This window comes from Manis javanica, chromosome 4 (assembly GCF_040802235.1).
Source record: "Manis javanica isolate MJ-LG chromosome 4, MJ_LKY, whole genome shotgun sequence".
In the NCBI taxonomy this organism is placed as follows: Eukaryota; Metazoa; Chordata; class Mammalia; order Pholidota; family Manidae; genus Manis; species Manis javanica.
Genome location: NC_133159.1, coordinates 145,957,118 through 145,983,299, shown reverse-complemented (window position 1 = coordinate 145,983,299; position 26,182 = coordinate 145,957,118). Strand labels below are relative to the sequence as shown.

The window sequence follows — 26,182 nt, the reverse complement described above, 5'->3', positions numbered from 1 at the left end:
GCAGAAAAAAATGGAGGTCCTGATACTGACTCTTTGTTATTTACTGTGTCAGATGTTTTACTAAGCATTTTACATATATTATTTCTGATATTTCCTGAAAGAAACCCTACAAAAGAGGTATTGGCCCTATTTTACAGGCATATAAACTGAAGCTTAAGGGAAGTAGAAAACTGGTCCTTGTATATATAATTACTAAATAGCAACCAAGTATGTATAGAAGCTGAGGAGATGAGGAATGGGGAATGTCTGCCAATGGATAAGGAGTTTATTTTATGGGCTATGAAAATGTTCTGAAAATAGATATTAGTGATGGCTGCATAATTCTGAATATACTAAAAATCCACTGAGTTGTATATTTTAAGAAGTGGATTTTATATTACAAGAATTATATCTTAACAAGCCAACATTTTTGGGGAAAAAACTGACAAAAATAACAACCATAGAATTATGCACAGGGTTTCCAGGGTTAGCAAATAAAAATACAGGAAATCCTACAAAATTTGAATTTTAGTATAAGCATAAATAGGCAATGTTTCAGACATATTAAAACTATTTGTTTTTATCTGAATTGACCATCACATACTACCACTTAATAATATTAAATAACTACATTCCTTTCCCCTTGAGAGTTAAACATACCAACTTTACTATTTTGCAGAATTGCTCTTAAAGTAAAAGCAATACTTACCTGATGTGCAAATATTTCAAAAGCATGTTAACCATTTACCTAAATTAGCATGTTAAGCACAAAAATGACTTGTGTGTGCTTGACTAAGACATTACGGAAGTATATTAACAAAATATTGTAAGGTTTTACCACATATGACTTTACTGTTGAAAACCAGGAACATTTTCCTAACTGCATACATGCTTTATGAGGAAAATTACTGTCAGATGCAGAGGATATCCCAAGTCATGGATCACAAAACAACTTAATTCAACATAATTAGATCCACATACTTGATTATTTTTTCCTTGCCTGATTAAAGTACCCTCAGAGTTCTTGGAAGAATCCAAAATGACATGATTTTGAAAAACTCAGATCAGATGCCATATAGATCTCATCATCCATGTTAAATTTTATGTATCATTTCAAAGTAATTTTCAGTAGAAGCCTATAAAAATTAATTTTATAGTCATTAATTCAGTTTCCTTAGATCTTGATGTCTGTTGTTTAGGAATTCCCAGTCTCCTAAATTATAGGGCATAACATAGAACCAAATTAATTTACTAATTTCTATTGGCTTTCCTAGCTGTTAAATAGGAATAACATTGGCAGTAGCAAACATTTGCACCTATAAACACTTGTCCGTGTGCAGGGCAGTGTTCTAAGGATGAGAAATACGAAGAAACTTAAGCATCATCTCTATTTCCAGGAAGGATGCAAAGGTAAATTAAATAATAAATAATGCTAACACAAAAGAGGTATCAAAAATAGGCATACATAAAAAAAAGGTGTGTGTAAAATACTCAGATTCTAGGAGGTTACAGCTATAGTAGAGCATATCAGTAACTACTAAGGAGACAGCACAGGGATTATAAAAACAGATTTTACATATATTTCTATAAATAGAATGTGCTCAGCAGCATAATTATTAAATCTTTACTAAAAATGCTCATCGAACTGAAAACATACAAAAGAAATAAAAACATACGATAACTAAAAATAAGAGTAAGCAAGTTAGTTGTGCCAGAAAGTAAGGACTTTGTCAAAGAATATGTCAAAAGGACACAGATGCTCAATTAATAGGTTCCAACTGGCCAAATCTGGGAGATTTTGAACATTAAAATGAATAATTATTGAAAGAATATAACCCATTGAATAAAAAAGGAATCTATTAAACCCAAATTATATACATAAATAAAATTAGTATTACAAAGTTTGATAAGGAATGGGATGTTTACATAGTTTAAAATGACTTCTCTTAACCCACTATCCACCCACAGCACAACAGAGGCAGCAGACTTAAATGCCCATCTCCTAGTCTACCCCCAAAAAAGGTGTATCTGCATACTTGAAAAGGTGCTGTCTGAGGGTCTAGCTTTCAATCAGCCTGCATGCAGGTGCGAGATCCACACCACATTAACAAAATGAAGGATAAAAATCATACAATAATCTCAATAGATACAGGAAAAGCATGTGACAAAATTCAACATCTATTCATGATAAAAAACCCCAACTAAGTGGTTATACAGGAAATATACTTGAACATACTAAAGGCCATATACAGGCCCACACCTAATACTAATACTTAATAAAAGCTGCAAAGGATCAGGAACAAAATAAGGATACCCACTCTTACGACTTTTATTCAACCTACTACCCGAAGTCTAGCCAGAGCAATCAGCAAGAAAAAGAAAGAAAAGCACTGAAATTGGAAAGGAAGAAGCGAAACTGTCTCTATGTGACATAACTATCTGTATCATATACAAAATAGAAAACCCTAAATATATATACATGTAGAGAAAAACCCTAATTATATTTATATTTATATATAGAACCCTATAACTCTCTCTCTCTAAATATATATATATATACACACACACACATACACATATATATATATAAAATCAGTTGCATTTCTATACAGTAATAATGAACTATCAGAAAGAGAAATTAAGAAAACAATCTCATTTGCAACTGATTCAAAAAGAATAAAATACCTAGGAAAATTTAACCAAGAAAGTGAAAGAGTTGTAAACTGAAAAACATAAGATACCAATAAAAGAAACAGAACAAGCCACAGTAAATGGAAAGATACTCCATGCTCATGAATTAGAAAAATTAATACTGTTAAAATGTACATAGAACATAAAGCAATCTACAGATTCAGTGTAATTCCTATCAAAATTCCAGTAGCACTTTTCACAGCAAACAAACCTAAAAATTTGTATGGAACCAGAGAAGATCCCAAAGATCTGAAGCAATCTTGATAAAGAAGAACAAAGTTAGAGGCATGCTTCCTGATATCAAACTACATTATAAAGCCACAGTAATTAAAATAATATGATACTGGTATAAAAACAGAGGCTAGAAACTGAGTAAAACAAAGGAGAAAATTATTAGCAAAGACTACAGCTATCACTACTACAGTTACACATTGTTTTAGAGTTCCTAACGAATGTAATAAGAAAAATAAAACAGAAAAAAGCAAAAAATTATTATTTTCAGAAAATATGTTCTACTTACAAAATGTAAGAAATATTACTGGAAAACTATTTGGTTTTACAATAGAGTAAAGCAAAGCAGGAAGATACAAATTTGATACAAAATAATCAACAGACTTTTTCACACCACAGCAATAACTAATTTTAAAACATAATTAATCCCTTGATGAAAAATTTCTGTACTGTAAAGATGTGGATTCTAAATACATTACAATATAATTTCAATGCAATCCAAATAAAACATTCAAAAAGATTCTTTATATAACTTCATAGGATTACTGTAAAATGCATCTCAATTAGAAAATGCCCAAGAATAGCTGGGAAAGTGTTTGAAAATCAACAATAAATATTGATATAAAGCTAAAGTGAGTAAAATGGCATAATGTTAGTAAAAGGTATTGTTTACCTTTACTTTCTATTAGAGAAATTTGGGAACACACACAAAGTATAGAGATTGCTGTAATGAACCACCAACATCAATATCACTGAGTTTCAATAATTATTAACACTTTGCGAATTTGTTTAATCTATTAGTTTACTTTGTTTTGTCAGAATATTTAAAAGCAAATTAGAGATATCATATTGTTTTACCCATGACTACTTCAGTATGACTTCAGAATATATGCCTAACAGACAGACTTAAAAAATTACAGATGCAGTTAGAGACTGAGAAAAATTAGGTGATTAATAACATTTAATACCCAGTTCAAGGCCAATTTTCTCCAACTGTCTCAAAAACCTCTCTCTAAACTTTGTTTAAATCAGACCACAAAGTTCATACACTGCATTTAGTTGATGTGTCTCCAATGACTCTTTTAATCAACTATCCCACTATTTTCTATTTTCATTTATTTGTTCTTTTATCTAACCAATACTCCCCTATTGGTAAATTATCTCAAAGCAAATTCCACAGGTCTGTAAATAACTTCTGTATGTATCCCAAAAAGATAAGGGCATTAAGTCCTTTAATGATATCTATTAAGCCAAATATTCAAATCTCACCATTTGCATGAGAAATATATATTTTACACTTATGAAATAGGATTCAAACAAGGTCCACACTTTTGTACTTAGATAATATTCTCTAAAATTACTTTTTTTTCAGATGAGTACAAATTTTTATTTTTTTTAATTTTTTTAAATTTTGGTATCATTAATCTATAATTACATGAGGAACATTATGTTTACTAGACTCCCCCCATCACCAAGTTCCCCCCACAAACCCCATTACAGTCACTGTCCATCAGTGTAGTAAGATGCTATAGAATCACTACTTGTCTTCTCTGTGTTACACAGCCCTCCCCGGGCCCCCCTCGAACATTATACATGCTAATCGTAATGCCCCCTTTCTCCCCCATCCAACTTATCCCTCCCTTTCCACCCACCCTCCCCAGTCCCTTTTCCTTTGGTAACTATTAGGCCATTCTTGGGTTCTGTGATTCTGCTGCTGTTTTGTTCCTTCAGTTTTTTCTTTGTTCTTATACTCCACATATGAGTGAAATCATTTGGTACTTGTCTTTCTCCACCTGGCTTATTTCACTGAGCATAATACCCGCTAGCTACATCCATGTTGTTGCAAATGGTAGGATGTGTTTTCTTCTTATGGCTGAATAATATTCCATTGTGTATATGTACCACATCTTCTTTATCCATTCATCTACTGATGGATACTTAGGTTGCTTCCATTTCTAGGATATTGTAAATAGTGCTGCGATAAATATAGAGGTGCATATGTCTTTTTCAAACTGGGCTGCTGCATTCTGCTCTAAAATTACTTTTAACACTCACTGCACACCCATTTTTATTTTCCCATTATAAGAACTCATAACCCCATCACACTTGCAATGAAAAACTTCCCACATTTTAGAGTTGGCTAGTTGCATTCTTACAGTATTGTTTGACTGGTCCTTCTATCTCTATATTTTGTTTAAAGTAATTTTATCCATGAGCTGAAATAGATTCAGGTTTAATTTAGAGGTTGGGGTAGAAGTATCTCATTGATGATATTCTATACATCCTACCACATCATATCAGGAAACACATGATATCTGACTCTTTGATAATGTTAAGACTCATGAGATAAAATCAAATGATTATTGCCTAGGTCCATTGTTTCACTAGGGGCAGCAACAGAATAATTCTTAAAATTCTAAAAATGTTTAAATTAAATACATTTTATTAGTGTCACGTGTACAAAATAATGACTCATTAATTGTATATAATATGAAATCTTCACCACAATAAAACTAAATTTTTCCATTCTTTTAAACTGGAATTCTTTAATAAAAAAGACTTTCCCTCATCAACTATTTGGTTAACTTATTAAATTGATACAAGAAAGGCTGGGTTAATACTGGATACTTTCCCTTTAATTACCAATTTCTAATATAATGAGCTAATAAACAAGCAACCTACAGTAATGCCCAATGTCTCCTTTGTAAGTATCATTATAAACTTATGGGTTTCTATATATTTAAGATGTTTTATTCTATTATAGAAATCTTTGATGGGAATTCATGATACACACCATTTTAGACTATTCAGAAAGGATGGACTAGTTAATAAATGGTGTTGGATCAATGAGCTATATCTCAGAATAAAGAATACACAGTAGTGTACAGGTCAATCCATAACCACAGGCTCTGTGAAACAAAAGGATCTTTGGGATTTTAGGCTATTAATATTACAGTAACTACCAAGTGATATTCAGAGTATTAAATACACATAAAGCACTTAGCATGATACCTAATGCTAAGTAAATTATATATATATGGATGTGTGTGGTGTGCGCTCATTTATGAATGTGCAGTGATGTGCTGGTAAATGTTTAGAACTGGCTCCCTAAGGAAAGAAGCTATGATTTGTAGTGTTTCTTTATTTCCATTATGTAAACACTCCTACCATGGATGACTTCATACTACCAATATGATGTCACTACATCCAGTGTTGGGGACAGATGTGCATAACTCATACTTACTGGCCATTGTAAACTAGCTCCTGCATACTACTGAATATTATCCATATAGTCATACACATTATAAAACACAGCCCTTTTTATGTCTTTCTGAATATGTGCTTACACATACATGTGTGTGTACATATGAATGCATTACATAAAACAAAATGTATAGAAAACAGAGATATGGTTAGCAAATGGATGATATAGTTCTCTCTAGAACAAGATAGGAGAGGATAAACAGAACTTTAATCTTGTCAAAATTCATTGAACTGTTCACCTATTGCATAGGTATTTATTGAGTCAAAATAGGATAATAATTTTTCTTAATTATCCAGTCTATCACCAAGAACACAAACATAAACATTAAGCTCTAATGTGATATAAATAACCAACTAGATTAGAGTCATAATACACAAAGGAAACACCTTCTGAAAAATATACAACTTACTTTGGCTTCAGTTTCTCCCCTGTGAAGAGTATACAGATGATGGACAGCACTCTGTGATGAGGACCAAGGATGAGTCAAAATTTGGAAGACATGAAAGTCATGACCAAGGGTGTCTGTTGTGACTAGAAGCATTCCTGAAGGACACACCAAAAAAAGGTAAAAGTAAGAACAATAATGTATGTGAATGAAATATTTTCACATATTTTTATTGTTTTAAAATATTACCAAATGAAAACAATTTTCAAAGATACAAGAAACTTCCCATAATAAAAAAAATAGTTAAGACGTAGTATGTTTTTCTTATGCAAATACACAACCTCAACACCACATCAGTATACAGCACAATGGGGTATTATGTTCAATGGCTTTATTATGCTGCTGCATGATCAGCAGGGACATGTTTTATACACCTAAATTTACAGAGACAGAGTTGACAAGCTTTTATAAAATAGCTAATCTGATAACAAAGAATGTGAAAATGATTTATCTCCATAGCACTAAAATTCACCCCCACTTTTGCCATTTCTTAAAACTTGAATGTTAAGTTCCAATTTTCTATTAATATAATCAATACTCCACTTGATTCACCAGTTTAAAACTTCCCTCTCTCCTGGCTTAATATTTATTGAAATTGCCTACAGCGTCTCACAGAGCAAGTTTTATTTTTCCTTTTATCATTTCTTGTTTTTTTTTTTTATTTTGGTATCATTAGTCTACAATTACATGAGCAAAATTACGTTCACTAGACTCCCCCAATCACCAAGTTCCCCCCACATATCCCATGGCAGAAACTGTCCATAAGTGAAGTAAGATGCTGTAGAAGCACTACCTGCCCCCTCCGTGCTGTACAGCCTCCACCATGTCCCACACACACATTATACATGCTAATCATAATGCCCCCTTTCCTTTCCCCCCAGTTTATCCCTCCCTTCCCACCCTTCATCTGCTGTACCTTTCCCTCTGGTAACTGTTAGTCCATTCTTGGGTTCTGTGAGTCTGCTGCTGTTTTGCTCCTTTGGTTTTTTCTTTGCTCTTATACTCCACAGATGAGTGAAATCATTTGGTTCTTCTCTTTCTCCGCCTGGCTTATTTCACGGAGCATAATACCCTCTAGTTCCATCCATGTTGTTGCAAATGGTAGGATTTGTTTTCTTCTTATGGCTGAATAATATTCCATTGTGTATATGTACCACATCTTCTTTAACCATTCATCTACTGATGGACACTTAGGTTGCTTCCATTTCTTGGCTATTGTAAATAGTGCCATAATAAAAATAGGGGTGCATAAGTCTTTTTCAAACTGAGCCACTGCATTCCTAGGGTAAATTCCTAGGAGTGGAATTCCTGGGTCAAATGGTATTTCCAGTCTGAGTTTTTTGAGGAATCTCTATACTGCTTTCCACAATGGTTGAACTAATTTACATTCCCACCAGCAGTGTAGGAGGGTTCCCCTTTCTCCACATCCTCGCCAACATTTGTTGTTGTTTGTCTTTTGAATGGTGGTGATCCTTACTGGTGTGTGGAGTTATCCCACTGAGGTTTTAATTTGCATTTCTCTGATGACTAGTGATGTGAAGCATCTTTTCATGTGTCTGTTGGCCATCTGAATTTCTTCTCTGGAGAACTGGCTGCTAAGTTCCTCTGACCATTTTTGATTGGATTATTTGCTTTTTCTTTGTTAAGGTGCAAGAGCTATTTATATATTTTGGATGTCAATCCTTTATTGGATCTGTCATTTATGAATATATTCTCCCATACTGCAGGATACCTTTTTTTTTTTACTGGTGGTGTCCTTTGCTATACAGAAGCTTTTCAGTTTGATGAAGTCCCACTTGGTCATTTTTGCTTTTGTTTCCCTTGCATGGAAATATGTTCATGAAGAAGTCACTCATGTTATGTCCAAGAGATTTTTGCCTATGGCTTTTTATAAGAGTTTTATGGTTTCATGACTTACATTCAGGTCTTTGATCCATATCGAATTTACTTTTCTGTACAGGATTAGACAATGATCCAGTTTCATTCTCTTACATGTAGCTGTCCAGTTTTACTATCACCAGCTGTTGGAAGAGGCTGTCATTTCCCCATTGTATGTCCATGGTTCCTTTATCATATATTAATTGATGGTATATGTTTTGGTTAATATCTGGACTCTATTCTGTTCCACTGGTCTGTGGGTCTGTTCTTGTGCAAGAATCAAATTGTCTTGATTACTGTGGCTTTGTAGGAGCTTGAAGTTGGGAAGCGAGATCCCCCCTGCTTTATTCTTCCTTCTCAGGATTTCTTTGGCTACTCGGGCTCTTTTGTGGTTCCATATGAATTTTAAAACTATTTGTTTCAGTTCGTTGAAAAATGCTGTTGGTATTTTGATAGGGATCGCATCGAATCTGTAGATTGCTTTAGGCAGGATGGCCATTTTGGCAATATTAATTCTTCCTAGCCAGGAGCATGGAAAGAGTCCATTTGTTAGTGTCCTCTTTAATATCTCTTAAGAGTGTCTTGCAGTTTTCAGGGTATAGGTCTTTCATTTCCTTGGATAGGTTTATTCCTAGGTATTTTATTCTTTTTGATGCAATTGGTAATGGAACTCCTTTCCTGATTTCTCTTTCTGCTAGTTCATCATTAGTGTATAGGAAAGCAACAGATTTCTGTGTACTAATTTTGTATCCTGCAACTTTGCTGAATTCAGATATTAGTTCTACCAGTTTTGGAGTAGAGTTTTTAGGGTTTTTTATGTACAATATCATAACATCTGCAAATAGTGACAGTTGGACTTCTTCTTTACCAATCTGGATTCCTTGTATTTCCTTGTTTTGTCTGATTGCTGTGCCTAGGAGCTCCAGTACTATGTTGAATAACAGTGGGGAGAGTGGGCATCCCTGTCTTGATGCAGATCTTAGAGGAAAAGCTTTCACTTTCTCGCTGTTAAGTATGATGGTGGCTGTGGGTTTGTCGTATATGGCTTTTATTATGTTGAAGTACTTGCCCTCTATAGCCATTTTGTTGAGAGTTTTTATCATGAATGGATGTTGAAATTTTTTTAATGCTTTTTTAGCATCTATGGAGATGATCATGTGGTTTTTGTCCTTCTTTTTGTTTATGTGGTGGATGATGTTGATGGATTTTCAAATGTTGTACCATCCTTGCATCCCTGGGATGAATCCCACTTGGTTGTGGTGTATGATCCTTTTCATATATTTTTTAATTCAGTTTGCTAATATTTTGTTGAGTATTTTTGCATCTATGTTCATCAAGGATATTGGTCTGTAATTTGCTTTTTTGGTGGGGTCTTTGCCTGGTTTTGGTATTAGAATGATGCTGGCTTCATAGAATGAGTTTGAGAGTATTCCATCCTCTTCCTTTTTTTTTGGAAAACTTTAAGGAGAATGGGTCTTATGTCTTCTCTATATGTCTGATAAAATTCAGCGGTGAATCCATCTGGCCCAGGGGTTTTGTTCTGGGGTAGTTGTTTGATTAACGATTCAATTTCTTTGCTGGTAACTGGTCTGTTTAGATTTTGTTTCTTCCTTGGTCAGTCTTGGAAGGTTGTATTTTTCTAGGAAGTTGTCCATTTCTTCTAGGTTTTCCAGCTTGTTAGAATATAGATTTTCATAGTGTTCTCTAATAATTCTTTGTATTTCTGTGGGGTCCATCGTGATTTTTCCTTTCTCATTTCTGATTCTGTTGATGTGTGTAGATTCTCTTAATAAGTCTGGCTAGGGTCTTATCTATTTTGTTTATTTTTTTCAAAGAACCAGCTCTTGGTTTCATTGATTTTTTTCTATTGTTTTATTCTCAATTTTATTTATTTCTTCTCTGATCTTTATTATGTCCCTCCTTCTGCTGACTTTGGGCCTCATTTGTCCTTCTTTTTCCAGTTTCAATAATTGTAACTTTTCACTATTCATTTGGGATTGTTCTTCCTTCTTTAAATAGGCCTGGACTGCTATATACTTTCCTCTTAGAACTGCCTTCGCTGCATCCCACAGAAGTTGGTGCTTTGTGCTGTTGTTGTCATTTGTCTCCATATATTGCTGGATCTCCATTTTGATTTGATCATTGATCCACTGAATATTTAGGAGCATGCTGTTAAGCCTCCATGTATTTGTGAGCCTTTTCCTTTCTTTGTGCAATTTATTTCTAGTTTTATGCCTTTGTGGTATGGGAAGTTGGTTAGTAGAAATTCAATCTTTTTTAATTTACTGAGGCTTTTTTTGTGGCCTAGTATGTGGTCTATTCTGGAAAATGTTCCATGTGCACTTGAGAGGAATGTGTATGGTGCTGCTTTTGGGTGTAGAATTCTGTAGATGTCTGTTAAGTCCTTCTGTTGTAGTGTGTTTTTCAGTGCCCCTGTGTCCTTACTTATTTTTTATCTGGTGGATCTGTCCTTTGGAGTGAGTGGTGTGTTGAAGCCTCCGAGAACGAATGCATTGCATTCTATTTCCTCCTTTAATTCTGTATTTCTTTCACATATGTTTGTGTTCCTGTATTGGGTGCATATATATTTATAATGGTTATATCCTCTTGTTGGAGTGACCTTCATCATTACATAATGTCCTTCTTTATCTCTTGTTACTGTCTTTGTTTTGAAGTCCATTTTGTCTGATACAAGTACTGCAACACCTACTTTTTTTCTCCCTATTGTTTGCATGAAATGTCTTTTTCCATCCCTTGACTTTTAGTCTGTGTATGTCTTTGGGTTTGAGGTGAGTCCCTTGTAAGCAGCATATAGATGGGTCTTGCTTTTTTATCCATTCTGTTACTCTGTGTCTTTTAATTGGTGCATTCAGTCCATTTACATTTAGGGTGATTATTGAAAGATATATACTTATTGCCATTGCAGGCTTTAGACTTGTGGTTACCAAAGGTTCAAGGGTAGCTTCTTTACTATCTAGCCATCAAACTTAACTCTCTTATTAAGCTATTAGAAACACAGTCTGATGATTCTTTATTTCTCTCCCTTCTTATTCCTCCTCCTCCATTTTTATCTGTTAGGTGTTTTATTCTGTACTCTTTTGTATTTCCTTTGACTATTTTTGTGAGTAGTTGATTTTATTTTATTTTTTTGCCTTTAGTTAGTATTAAGTTGGTCTGCTTTCTTTGGTGTGATTTTATTTTCTCTCTTGACATCTATTTAGCCTTAGGAGTGCTTCCATCTAGAGCAGTCCCTTTAAAATATCCTGTAGAGGTGGTTTGTGGGAGGCAAATTCCCTCAACTTTTGTTTGTCTGGGAATTGTTTAATCCCTCCTTCATATTTGAATGATAATCGTGCTGGATACAGTATTCTTGGTTCAAGGCCCTTCTGTTTGCATTGCATTAAATATATCATGCCATTCTCTTCTGGCCTGTAAGGTTTCTGCTGAAAAGTCTGATGATAGCCTGATGGGTTTTCCTTTGTAGGTTACCTTTTTTCTCTCTCTGGCTGCCTTTAGTACTCTGTCCTTGTCTTTGATCTTTGCCTTTTTTATTATATGTCTTGGTGTTGTCCTCCTTGGGTCCCTTGTATTGGGAGTTCTGTGTGCTTCCGTGGTTTGAGAGAATATTTCCTCCCCCAGTTTGGGGAAGTTTTCAGCAATTATTTCTTCAAAGACACTCTCTATCCCTTTCTCTCTCTCTCTCTTCTTCTTCTGGTACTCCTATAACGCAAATATTGTTCCATTTAGATTGGTCACACACTTCTCTTAATATTCTTTCATTCCTGGAGATACTTTTACCTCTCTCTGCCTCAGCTTCTCTGTATTCCTGTTCTCTGATTTCTATTCCATTAATGGCCTTTTGCACCTCATCCAGTCTGCTCTTAAGTCCTTCCAGAGATTTATTTCTGTATTCTCCCTACTTCCTCCTTTAGCTCTTGCATATTTTTCTGCAGGTCCATCAGCATGTTTATGACCTTTATTTTGAATTCTTTTCCAGGAAGATTGGTTAAATCTTCCAGGCCCTCTCTCGGGGGTTGTCTGGGTAATTCTGGACTGGACCAAATTCTTCTGCCTCTTCATGGTGATAGAGGTAGCTGTAGGCAGGCAGCACGTGCGTCAGCTGGGAGAACAAAGTCCTTTCCTGTTTTCTGTTCGCCTTGCCCTTCTCTGCTGTCTGTGTCAGTTACCCACACTCCTGGAGCAGCCTCCGGATTAATCCCCTAAGCTGCCGTGGGCAGGGTCACCATCAGGGTAGCCCAGAGCCCTGCGGGGAGTGGCAGGCGTGCCAGGTGTGCTCTCCTGTGAGAGCGGCACCCCTTTGCACTTTGCCCCGATTTCTTCTGCCTGTGCCGGCAGCGGCCTTTAGGCCCCTGACCCTTTAAGACTTTCAAAAATCACTCACGCCCCGGAAGATGACTGGTTAGCCAGAGACGGGTAAGATTCCTCAAGGAGAAACAACCTAAGACAGGCACAGTCACAGGGGGGCCATCAGGTGAGAAAATGGGGATCAACAGAGATGAGGCTTAGAACCTCACCACCCCCCCCCGTTCTGAGAGAAACCTGCATCTGTGGATGTTTAATGCCCTTGTCTAGCTTGGATTAACACATAGTCTACAGGCACACACCTGATCATCTACATTTGCTCTCTTACAACACTAAACTATGTTTTCTACTTTTATCTTGTATCTACCTACCACTTCAGCATTTTATTAAAAATAATAATAATAAAGAGAAATGTGGTATCCACATATAAATCAAGTACAAAAATCAAATGAATATTCATATTTGAACTGACTGTTTATAGTTCATAATGCATGATCAAAACCAAAAGCCTCTGTGATGACTGCCCTTGTAATGTTCACCATGTAACTTATTCACTATGTAAGAATTTGTTCTCCACATAAGAACTTGTTCATTATGCTTCAGAAGATTGGAGACTGACGAAAATTAGGCTTGGGGTGGATTAATGATTGTGCATTGAGCATTGACCCCCGTATACAAAATTTTATTGTGGTTAACAACCATTTGATCAATAAATATGAGAGATGCCCTCAGAAAAAAAAAAAAAGTACACACTTCCAATTGTAAAATAAATAAGTAACCGGGATGTAATGTATAGCATAAGGAATATAGTCAAAATATTGTAACAGCTTGGTATGGTGATAGCTGGTACCTAGAATTATCATGTATATAAATGTTAAATCACTGTGTTGTACACCTGAAACTAATGTAATACTGTGTCAACTACCCTTCAATAAATAATACTTATCTAAATAAATAAATAAATAAATAATCACTCGCTTTTCTTTTGTTCCAGGGGAGCCAGTTGCAGGGACCCCCTTGCAGGGTTTGCTTGTCCATTTCTCTAATATCCAGCACACCATGCAGTGTGTATCTGCGCTTCCAGTGTGCACTGCTAGAGCTGGTTGTTTAGCAGTCCTGAGCTTTCACTCCCTCCCTGCTCCGACTCCTTTCCTCTTGCTGGGGAGCTGGGGTGGGAGGAATGCTCAGGTCCCAACTGTTCCATGGCTTCTATCTTACCCCCTTCATGAGGTGCTGAGTTCTAGCAGATGTAGATATAGCCTGGCTGTTGTACTGTATCTACTGGTCTCTCTTTTAGGAATAGTTGTATTTGTTGTATTTTCAAAAATATATATAGTTTTGGGAGAAGATTTCCACTGCCCTACTCATGCTGCCATCTTGTGTCAGAGGCTCCTCCTCTCCGCAAGTTTTTGAGATGTTATAACTAAGAATTCTTTGCCTAAACTGAGGTGATGAACATTTTGTTTTCTTATCAGAATTAGTTTTTCCTGTACATTTAGATCTATCATCCATTTTGAGTTAATTTTTGTACAAAGTGTGAGGTATCAGAGAAATTAACTTTTTTGCAAATGATATCCAATTGTTCCATAAAGATATTTTAAGGAGACTATTTCTTATCCATTGAATTCTTCCAATTATTAGTCATATTCGCATAGGTCTTTTCCTGGAGGTTCTATTCTATTCCATCAGTTTCTGTGTCGATACTTTCAATACCACACTTTCTTTATTACTGTAACTGTATAGGAAATCCTGAAATCAAGTAAAGTAAGTCCTCCTTTTCTGATCTTTTTAAACATTTTGCCTACTTCCAACTCCTTTGTCTTTCCAAACACAGAATCAGCTTCTGTTGCCTACAAAAAAAAAAATCCCTAGGATTTTTTTCAGGGATTGTATTAAATCTATAAATCAATTTGAGGATAATGGACATCTTAACAATATGTTGAGTCTTCTGATCTATAAACACTTCATATTTCTTGATATATGTCTTCTTTGATTTTTCTTCTTGTTCAGCACACAGATTATATATATTCTTAGATCTACTATAAATAGTACTCTTCATTTTATTTCAGTTATCAGTATTTTCTTGCTGGTATACAGAGACATAATTTTTATACTGACATTTTTATACTGACTATATTCTGCCAGTTCTAGGATTTATTTAGATTACATGGAATTTTCTTTCCAGACAATCATGCAATATGTGAATAGACAGTTTGATTTCTTCCTTTCCAAACTATATGCTTCTTTCTTTTTCTTGACTACATTTGTTGAGGTAAACAGGAATGGTGAGAAGCAATAATCATGCTTTCTTCTGAGATCAACTTCAAATCTTTAACAGTTTATATAACATTGCCTCCCACACTGCACCTAGTTATGGTCATGATGTCATTGACATTATATTCATTTAATGTTGTTGTTACTCAAAACAATAAATTTTTAAGGCTAGTCACAAATGTTTTGTCATCCTTTTGTAGACAGATTTATGCACTCCTACTTCTTGCTGAGTTACATAAGTCTGAATTAATCACAATTCCACTACAATGTTCTGATTCCACATTACCACAACAAAATTATTTTCTGCACATGACAGGCAACTCAAAGGAAACATCATTCTGAAAGGAAATACAATGAATTTACATTTATAACACAAATATATTACTCACCTACTGAAGATAAACTTCATTTCTTTCAGAATCATATCAATATTTTACTCATAATATAATGAACATTCAAGTAAAAGTCCCTATCAGCCAAATTAAGACTCTTATTGTTTTGCATATGAATAATTACAGGTGAATACTTTTCAATATGCTCCTAGATTTTCAAACAGACATTAATATCTGTTTAGTTTCTAGTAGCTAAAACAAATTCAAATTTTTAGAGAAATAACCCACTGAAACGTTTTCCTTATCTTCTGTGTATCCTATCTAAAATATTTTCTTTTTCCACTTCTCTGTGAAAAAAATGTGGCATCTATAATCCATCAATGAGCTTATTTCTTGACAAAACTTCAAAATAGTAAAAAAAAAAAAAAAGTTGAAAGAGCAAAGAAAAAAACAGTGTTGTACTATATAGTCATGTGCTTTCTGTTAATTTATAATTTCCTATTGTACACACATTCTGCTGGGAAAAATGACAAACTTTTTTTTTCTAGAAAACAAGTTAAAAAGCAGATACACATAAAAGGAAAAACTTGTACAGAGTAGACTGTGGCTTGAGAACTATTTATGCAGCATCAGAAGACTAAACCAGACTCTAGCCTGGCCATAAACTAAACCCACGCCCCAAATGAGGTGCCAAGCCACAAAAAGCATTTGCGTCATCTGGGAATACAAGGAAAAGAAGGACTTCTAATTATAGGGCCTGGAAGCGGAAGCCTAGAGTGATTAGCTGTTTAGGCACTGCTGTGTGTTTATCTGGAAGCTTCCTCTCCCTCACTCTCAGCCTCAAGTTTGATAGATGAGCATTAGCATTAGAGGGTGGGGACTAAAGCTGCTGATGGTACATGGCGTTCTCCAAAATCTGAGGTAGCTGGAGAATGAACGTTAAGGCTTTTGTGGCCTCATAAGAACACAAGTCTTTAAAACTGGGAGTCAGCTGGTAAGCCCAAAAGGCAAAATTAAAGAGTAGCAAACCTCCACTGTGCATATGCTATAAAATCTTGGAAACATGAGTAGGTATGTCTTTTTTGCCATATGCTATTTATAACACCTGCCTAATTGTACGAGTTTTTATCACATGCAAACATATGAACTGGAAGGCCAATTACAAGCTATTCACACTCTCTTCCAAAAAGAGACACAAGCACTTAAGTGCTAGGTCAAACAGAAATCTTTACAGGAATTTGGATATTATCACACATAAAATAATTTTGTTCTTTTATTAATTCTTGTGAATTTAATAGTTGCCCCATCAATACGTGTAACTCATTTAGTAACTTTGTAATTTGTAATTATGTATTGAGAAATATTTATGCAGCATCAGAAGCTGCATTTATCTTTTTTAAGTAACTAATCAAATTTACAAACATAAAAGCAAAGAAAAAGAATCCTTGTACTGACCAAAATCTTTTAGGTTTTCAATTACATAAAACCACAATATCAGCCTATTAAAAGTCTGATAAATAAGATCTTTAAACTCAACATCAAAACTCGAAAACAATGGCCTGAAAAATTTCCCTATAGGCAGCATCAATGTTATTGTATTTCTTAAGCTGCTTCAAGGTGCTCCTAATACAATCATTGTATTCTTTCATCTCTGTGACATCGGATATATTAAGGTTTTCTTAAATTTATGCTCGATAATACTGTTCAAAGCATGAAGTAAACACTACCAAATAAACAAAGGATATGATGACTTATTTGATCATTTCCTAAAGTTGCATATATCCACGACCAAGAAAAAATTAGAACATAAGCTCTGATATTGCTCTTACTCATCTGTTCCACACAGAAAAGCCTAAAATCAACAACTGGTTTTCTAGTTCACTTATTTTCTAGCTTATTATTTCCATCTTCTTATATTTTTAGGAGATTAAAGTTAAATGTCCTAACATCTTCATTTGATAATTAGTTTCATTCCTTACACTTTGCATCATGAAATTTTTAGAGTTCTGAAGACATCTTTGTCCATAAACAATGGATTTTAGTATTAAATATTCTAATATTCATTATCTTCAACAATCTATTCATCCAACAGATATACAGGAAAGTGGTGCATATCTATGCATAGTCTTGTTTTTCCAAGTGGCTGAATATATTCCTTGTCAGATGCCAGAGTATTTTTAAAACTTTATTTAAACTTTATTAACAATACTTCTAAAAACTTTATTATTGGTGTATGTAATTTATACAAAACAAATTGCACTCATTTTAATACAGTTTGATGAGTCTTACAAGTATATATAACTATGTAACTACTACTATAATCAGGATAAAAAACATGCAAAAAATTCCCTTGTGTCCACTTGCAGTCCATACCCTCCCATCTCCTGGCCCTAGGCAACTACTGATTACCTTTCTATCATTATGAATTAATATGGCCTGCTTTAGAATTTCACATAAATAAAATTTCACAATATCTTGTTTAACCTATCTGCTCACAGTAACAGTCCGTGCATTTATTTATATTACTAACCAGTGTTCCATAATAAGAATTTATGACAATTATGTATCCATTCAGCAGTTGTTTCTAGTTTTTGGCTGTTGTGACTCAAACTCTTATGAAGATTCAAATACAAGTCTCTGTGAGAACATACATCCTCATTTCTTTTAAGTGAATATTTAGACTGGAATTGCTGAGTCATATGTTTAACTTTGTAAGAAACTGCAAAACTGTTTTCCTAAAGTGGCTATATCATTTTACTTTCTCATGAGATCTGTAATATTGTCAGCATTTGGTATTGTCCATCTTTTCAAATTTTAAACATTTCAGTAAGGATATGGTGATTTTTTATGGTTTTAATGTGTCATATTACTTGGTAATCAGTGATGCTGAAGACCTTTTCATGTACTAAATGGCTATTTGCATATTTTCTTTTGTGACATGATTGGTCAAATATGTTGCCCATTTTTGTCTTTTCATTTTACTTATTACATAATACATATTACATATAAACATATATATTATACACATATATGTGTGTATATATACATCAGATATGTTCTCCCAGTATATGACATCCCATTTCATTTCTTAATAATATCTTTCCCAAGAGGTTTTAAATTTTAATAAAGGCAAATTTCATGGTTTGTCTTTTTATGTCCCATCTAAGAAATTTTTCTCTATTCCTTCTGGATTACAATGACATACTTCTTATGTTTTCTTTTCAAAGGTTCCTTCTGGATTACAATGACATACTTCTTATGTTTTCTTTTCAAAGGTCCATAGTTTAAGCTTTTAAGTTAAGTCTATAATCAATTCAGGGCTATTTTTGGCATATAATGTTAAGGAAAAGTTGACTTTTTCCCGGATGGATATCCCAGTTATTCTAGCACCATTTTGAGACAACTATATTACCCCTACTGAATTACTCCATACTTTGGTCAAAAATTAAATGATCATAAGAGTCTCATCAATTTATGGATTATATTTCATCCATCTATGACTATATTTAACCAAAATCATCCTGTCTAGATTACCATTGATTCAGAATAAGTCACAAGAGAAATTAAAGATGGCGTGAGAGGTGAGAGAGAGGCCTCCAACAAAAACCCATATAATATGAAAACAGAGTTAATACAACTAATCCTGAAACTGCAACAGAAAGAAGGCTGAGCCAGACTGCAAATTTTCTGGATAAAAAAAAGAACAGACCTCACAGAACAGGGTAACATATCAAAGCCATGATCTGGTGGGAATGTAGGACCATCCCCCACCCCAGCTCAATGGTGGGAGGGAGAGAAATGGAGCAGGGAGAGGGTGGAGGCCTGTGACTGCTAAACACCCAGCCCTGGAAATCTGCTCTGGAAGCATGAACCTACATTGCATGGTGCTCTGGAGAGCAGTGCGGTTGGAAAGCGAAGACAGATGGAATATTACGAGAGACAGAGATTCCAACCACTTGTGGAAAACAGGGATCTACATCTGGCTGCTCTGGAACAAAAGAAAGGCAGACAGTCTGAGGGACTTCCTAACAGCAAGAAAGCTGCTAAAGGGGAAAGGGTTGTACAGAGCTTGCTGCTCAGGAGGAATGACAGATGGACAAAATTCTCCAGCTACATTCTGCTGAGCAGGTTGGGAACTTTCAGGAGCTTCAGGCACTCCACCCACCTAGCTGACTACATTGTTATGAGGCCCATCACTATGATATGCGGCCTGCTTCACCTTCCTCCCGGCCAGCCAGCCATGGCCCACAAACCAGCAGCCCCTGCCCTGGTGTCAAGTCAGCAAGAGGGAGGCCCCACTTATGGCAGCTACAAACACAAATCATAGAGGCTTACACGTGTGCGCTTGGACCTCTGGCAGTGGAGACAGGCAGAGCAGCCAGGAACCAGGGAACAGCTCTTTCCTACCCCCAGGCACGAGCGCTGCTCCCGTGCGACCCCAACATCACTCCAGGGGTGAAGCAGTTCAGAGAGTAGAATTTCTGGGCACTGGAGGGGGCCACACAGAAATTTGAAATGCCAAAGGAATATGGTACAAACCCAAATCCCACAAACAACAGAAAAAGGAACAAGTGAAACTGAACTCCACAATCTTCCTGAAAGAGATTTCAAATTGAAATAAACATTCTAATGGAGGTACAGAAAAATATTCAAGAACTCAGGGACAAATTCAGGACAGAGAATCAATCATTAAGGAATACAGTATCTGAAATGAAACATACACTGGAGGGATTTAAAAGCAGATTAGATGAAGTAAAGGAGACAGTAAATGGAATGGAAATTAGGGAACAGGAATACAAAGAAGCTGATGCACAGAGAGAAAAAAGGGCCTCTAGGAATGAAAGAATATTGAAAGAACTGTGTGACCAATCCAACCGGAACAATATTTGCATTACAGGGGTACCAGAAGAAGAAGAGAGAAAAAGGGATAGAAAGTGTCTTTGAGGAGATAATTGCTGAAAACTTTCCTAATCTGGGGAAGAAGATAGCCTCTCAGGCCATGGAGGTGCACAGATCTCCCAACACAAAGGACACAAGGAAGACAACACCAGGACATATAATAATTAAAATGGCAAAGATCAAGGATAAGGACAGACTATTAAAAGCAGTCAGAGAGAGAAAAAAGATCACATACAAAGGAAAACCCATCAGGCTATCATCAGACTTCTCAATAGAAGCTTTACAGGACAGAGGGGAGTGTCATGATACATTTAATGTAATTAAGCAGAAGGGACTCGAACCAAGAATACTCTACCTGGCAAGATAATCATTTAAATTTGAAGGAGGGATTAAACAATTTTCAGAAAAGCAACAAGCTGTGAGAATTTATGTCCCACAAACTGTCTCTACAGTGTATTTTGAGGGACTGCTATAGATGGAAATGTTCCTAAGACTAAATCACTGTCACCAGAGGAAATAAAACCACAGGAAAAAAAAAGTAGAACAATTAATTATTAAGCAGATGCAAAATCAAATCCAAAAAAAAGAACCTCTGATTGTGTTTGTAAGAGCATACTAAGTGACTTAAATTAGAGTGTTAGATAGTAAGGAACCTACCCTTGAACCTTTGGTAACCACGAATCTAAAGCCTGCAATGACAGTAAGTACATACCTATCGATAATCACTCTAAATGTAAATGGTCTGAATGCACCAATCAAAAGACAAAGAGTCACTGAATGGATAAAAAAATAAGACCCAACTATATGCTGCCTACAAGAAACTCACTTCAAACCCAAAGACATACACAGACTAAAAGTGAAGGGATGGAAAAAGATATTTCATGTACCTAATAGGGAAAAAGAGCAGGAGTTGCAGTAGTTGTATCAGACAAAATAGACTTCAAAACAAAGAAAGTCACAAGATACAAAGAAGGACATTACATAATAATAAAGGGGTCAAGCCAATAAGAGGATATAACTATTATAAATATCTATTAACTGAATACAAGAGCACCTACATATGTGAAACAAATACCAGCAGAATTAAAGGAGAAATAAAAAGCAATGCATTCATTTTAGGAGACTTCAAAACACCACTCACTCCAAAAGACATATCAACCAGACAGAAAATAAGTAAGGAGACAGAGGCACTGAACAAGACATTAGAACACATGGACCTAACAGACATCTACAGAACACTCCAACTAAAAGCAGCAGGATACATATCCTTCACAAGTGCACATGGAACATTTTCAAGAATAGATCATATACTAGGCCACAAAGAGCCTCAATAAATTCAAAAAGATTGAAATTGTACCAACCAGCATCTCACACAACAAAGGTATGAAACTAGGAATAAATTACATGAAGAAAACAAAAAAGCCCACAAACACATGGAGGCTTAACAACATGCTCCTAAATAATCAATGGTTCAATGACCAAATAAAAACAGAGATCTGTGGGATGCGGTGAAGGCTATGCTAAGAGGAAAATATGTTTCAATACAGGTCTACCTCAGGAAAGAAGAACAATACCATATGAACAGTCTAAACTCACAATTAACAAAACTAGAAAAAGAACAAATGAATCCCAAAGTCAGTGGATGGACATAATAAAGATTAGAACAGAAATAAATAAAACCGAGAAGAATAAAACAATAGAAAGAATCAATGAAAGCAGGAGCTGGTTCTTTGAGAAAATAAACCAAATAGATAAACACCTAGCCAGACTTATAAAAAAAAAAAGAGATAGTCTGCACACATAAATAGGATCAGAAATGAGAAAGGAAAAATCACTACAGACACGACAGAAATACAAAGAGTTATTAGAGAAAAATATGAAAAGTTATATGCTAACCAACTGAATAACCTAGAAGAAATGGACAACTTTCTAGAAAAATACAACCTTCCAAGGCCGACCCAGGAAGAAACAGAAAATCAGAATAGACCAATTACCAGCGACAAAATTGAATTAGCAATCAAAAAACTACCTAAGATCAAAACCCCTATACCAGATGGCTTCACTGTTGAATTTTACCTAACATTTAGTGAAGATCTATTACCTATCCTCCTTAAAGTTTTCCAAAAAGTAGAAGAGGAGGGAATACTTCCAAACTCATTCTATGAGGCCAGCATCAGGTCACTCTAATACCAAGACAAGGTAGAGACACCACAGAAAAAGAAAATTACAGACCAATATCCATTATAAACATAGATGTAAAAATCCTCGACAAAATATTAGCAAATCAAATTCAAAAATACATCAAAAAGATCATCCATCATGATCAAGTGGATTTATTCCAGGGATGCAAGGGTGGTACAATAATACAAAATCCATCAACATCATTCACCACATCAACAAAAAGGAAAAAAACCAATGATAATCTCCATAGATGCTGAAAAAACATTTGACAAAATTCAATATACATTCATGATAAAAACTCTCAACAAAATGGTATGTATGGGAGTAATTACCTCAACATAATAAAGGACATATACAACAAACCCACAGTGAATATCATACTTAACAGTAAAAAGCTCAAACGTTTTCTTTAAGACCAAGAACAAGACAAGGATACCCACTCTCCCCACTTTTATTCAACATAGTTCTGGAGATACTAGCCATGGCAATCAGACAACACAAATAAATAAAAGGCAACATGATTGGTAAATAAGAAGTTAAACTGTCCCTGTTTGCAGATAACATGATATTGTATGTAAAAAACCCTAAAGAATCCACTCCAAAACTACTAGATCTAATATATGAATTGAGCAAAGTTGCAGGATACAAATTTAATGCACAGAAATCTGTTGCATTAGTATACAGTAATGATGAACTAGCAGAAAGAGAAATCAAGAAAACAATTCCATTCACAATTGTATCAGAAAGAATAAAATACCTAGGAATAAACCTAACCAAGGAAGTGAAAGACCTATACTCTGAAAACTACACGACACTCATGAGAGAACTTAAAGAAGATTATCAATAAATGGAAATACATCCTGTGCTCATGGATAGGAAGAATTAAAATTGTCAAAATGGCCATCCTGCCTAAAGCAATCTACAGCTTCAACACCATCTCTATCAAAATACATATAGCATTCTTCAACGAACTACAGCAAATAGTTCCAAAATTCATATGGAACCACAAAAGACCCTGAATAGCCAAAGCAATCCTGAGAAGAAAGAATAAAGCTGGGGAGGGGGAGGGATTACGCTATCCGATTTCAAGCTCTACTACAAAGCCACAGTAATCAAGACAATCTGGTACTGGCACAAGAACAGACCCATAGACCACTGGAACAGAATAGAAAGCCCAGATATAAACCCAAGCATATATGGTCAATTAATAAATGATGAAGGAGCCTTGGACATACAATGGGGAAATGACAGCCTCTTCAGCAACTGGTGTTAGCAAAACTGGGCAGCAAGAGAATGAAACTGGGTCATTGTCTAGCCCAGTTTACACAAAAGTAAACTTGAAATAGATCAAAGACCTGAATATAACTCATTAGAATATAAAACTCTTAGAAGACAACATAGGTAAAAATCTCCTCTATATAAGCATGAGCAACTTCTTCCTGAACGTGTCTCCTCAAGCAAGGGAAGCAAAAGCAAAAATGAACAAATAGGACTACATCAAGCTAAAAAGCTTCTGTACAGCAAAGGACACCATCAGCAGAACAAAAAGGCATCCTACAGTATGGGAGAATATATTTGTAAGTGACATGTCTGAAGGGGTTAATATCCAAAATATATAAAGAACTCACATGCCTCAACACCAAAAAGCAAATAACCCTAATAAAAAATGGGCGGAGGATATGAACAGACAATTCTCCAAAGAATAGATTCAGATGGCAAACAGGCACATGAAAAGATGCTCCACATTGCTAATTATCAGGGAAATGCAAATTAAAACCACAGTGAGATATCACCTCACACCAGTTAGGATGGCCAACATAAAAAAGACTGGGAACAACAAATACTGGCAAAGATGCAGAGAAAGGGGAATCCTCCTACACTGCTGGTGGGAATATAAACTAGTTCAACCATTTAGGAAAGCAATATGGAGGTTCCTCAAAAAACTAAACATAGAAATACCATTTGATCCAGGAATTCCACTCCTAGAAATTTACTCAAAGAAAAGATGTTCTCAGATTCAAAAAGACATATGCACCTCTATGTTTACTGTAGCACTATTTACAACAGCCAAGATATGGAAGCAACCTAAGTGTGCATCAGTAGATGAATGGATAAAAAAGAAGTGGTACATATACACAATGGAATACTATTCAGCCATAAGAAAGAAACAAATCCTACCATTTGCAACAACATGGATGGAGCTAGAGGGTATTATGCTCAGTGATTTAAGCCAGGCAGAGAAAGACAAATACCAAATGATTTTCCTCATTTGTGGAGTATAACAACAAAGGAAAACTGAAGAAACAAAACAACAGCTGACTCACAGACTCCAAGAAGGGACTAGTGGTTGCCAATGGGAAGGCATGGGGGAGGGCAGGTGGGGAGGAAGAGAAAAGGGGATTGAGGGGTATTATGATTAATACTCATAGTGTGGGGGGGATCATGGGGAAGACAGTGTAACACAGAGAAGACAAGTAGTGACTACACGGATGGACAGTGACTGCAATGGGGTCCGGGTGCACTCAATAATATGGGTGAATGTAGCAACCAAATTGTTGTTCATGTGTAACCTTCATTAGAGTGTATATCAATGATACCTTAACTTAAAAAAAAAAGGAAAAGAAATTTAGGTAGTTTGAGTTTTCAAATTTTTATCATCTTTTTCAGGATTGCTTTTAGGTCCTTTGACTTTCCATATAATTTTGGATAAGTTTGTGTTGATCATTTTTGGTTTAAAAATTCACTTTTAATAAAGTTGAGCATTACTGAACAATATAAACACAAAACACTAACAGGATATCAATTATGAAGTGATAAAACATTTTTATGGAAACATGGCTTCCTATCATAATTGATTGATTTTTCTTATGATATCATACTGTAACATTGCAATATGGAGGGCCACTAGGATGGCAAAAACATAAAATTTTTAGATAAAGTAGGAGAATTCAGAAGATAAGTAAGTATGGTTTTGAAAGATTAATGTAACTCCTAAATTTATTCAGGAAAACAGCATATTATATAATTTCAGAGTTTTATAACTTAAGGGCCTTTGAAACAACTGCCTGATTTCAATTAAACTGAAACCTATGGACAGTGAAATATAAAAGTCTAAAAGGTAAAAGCATTAGCTTATATGTTACTATGTACCAAAACAATGCTATTGTCCACAAAAAATTACATACAGATATAGACACATACCAAACTGAACTAAATTAATGTCACAATCATTGCTAAAAGTTGATAACAAAACACATTTTGAATTGAAGTTAACAGGGGTTTGGTAGACAGAGAGAATGGACAGGAAAGCAAAATAACATGAACAGCAGAAGACAGGAAGGAGGAAATAAAGAGGGGGAGATCAATTTGCTTGAAACAGATATTTTAGGTATTAAACCCACAAAATATAATTAGAAAGGTAATTTGGAAATTTAGGAATTTCCAAAGGAATGCCATTGTATGTGCTTTCAAGATGTGTGTGAAGCCGAACTTTAAAATTTTCTGGATCGAGCTTATACACGTATGTGTATGTGTATATAAATTCACCAAGCTATGTAAAAAGTGAAGGCAAACCAAAACAAAAACAGTGGTGGGGGAACAAAATAAAATTGGTGATTTCATATAGATTGAATGGAGAGAGGGGGGAAAATGATGCTACATGGAGCAATTGGTAAGTTAAAATCT

General features: G+C 35.2%; 1 protein-coding gene across 24 annotated transcripts in view; it reads right to left on the bottom strand.

Annotated features, from left to right (window-relative positions):
* The window catches only part of BCAS3 (BCAS3 microtubule associated cell migration factor), a 632,290-nt gene that overhangs the window by 363,873 nt on the left and 242,235 nt on the right, over window positions 1–26,182 (bottom strand). For all 24 annotated transcript variants that reach the window (XR_012130638.1, XR_012130636.1, XR_012130640.1 and 21 more), the window contains exon 14: window positions 6,576–6,709. Coding sequence is in view for 18 of the 24 variants with exons in the window: in XM_073235300.1 (XP_073091401.1) it covers window positions 6,576–6,709 (134 nt within the window). In the remaining 6 variants the exon portion in view is untranslated. The remainder of the gene's footprint in view (window positions 1–6,575; window positions 6,710–26,182) is intronic.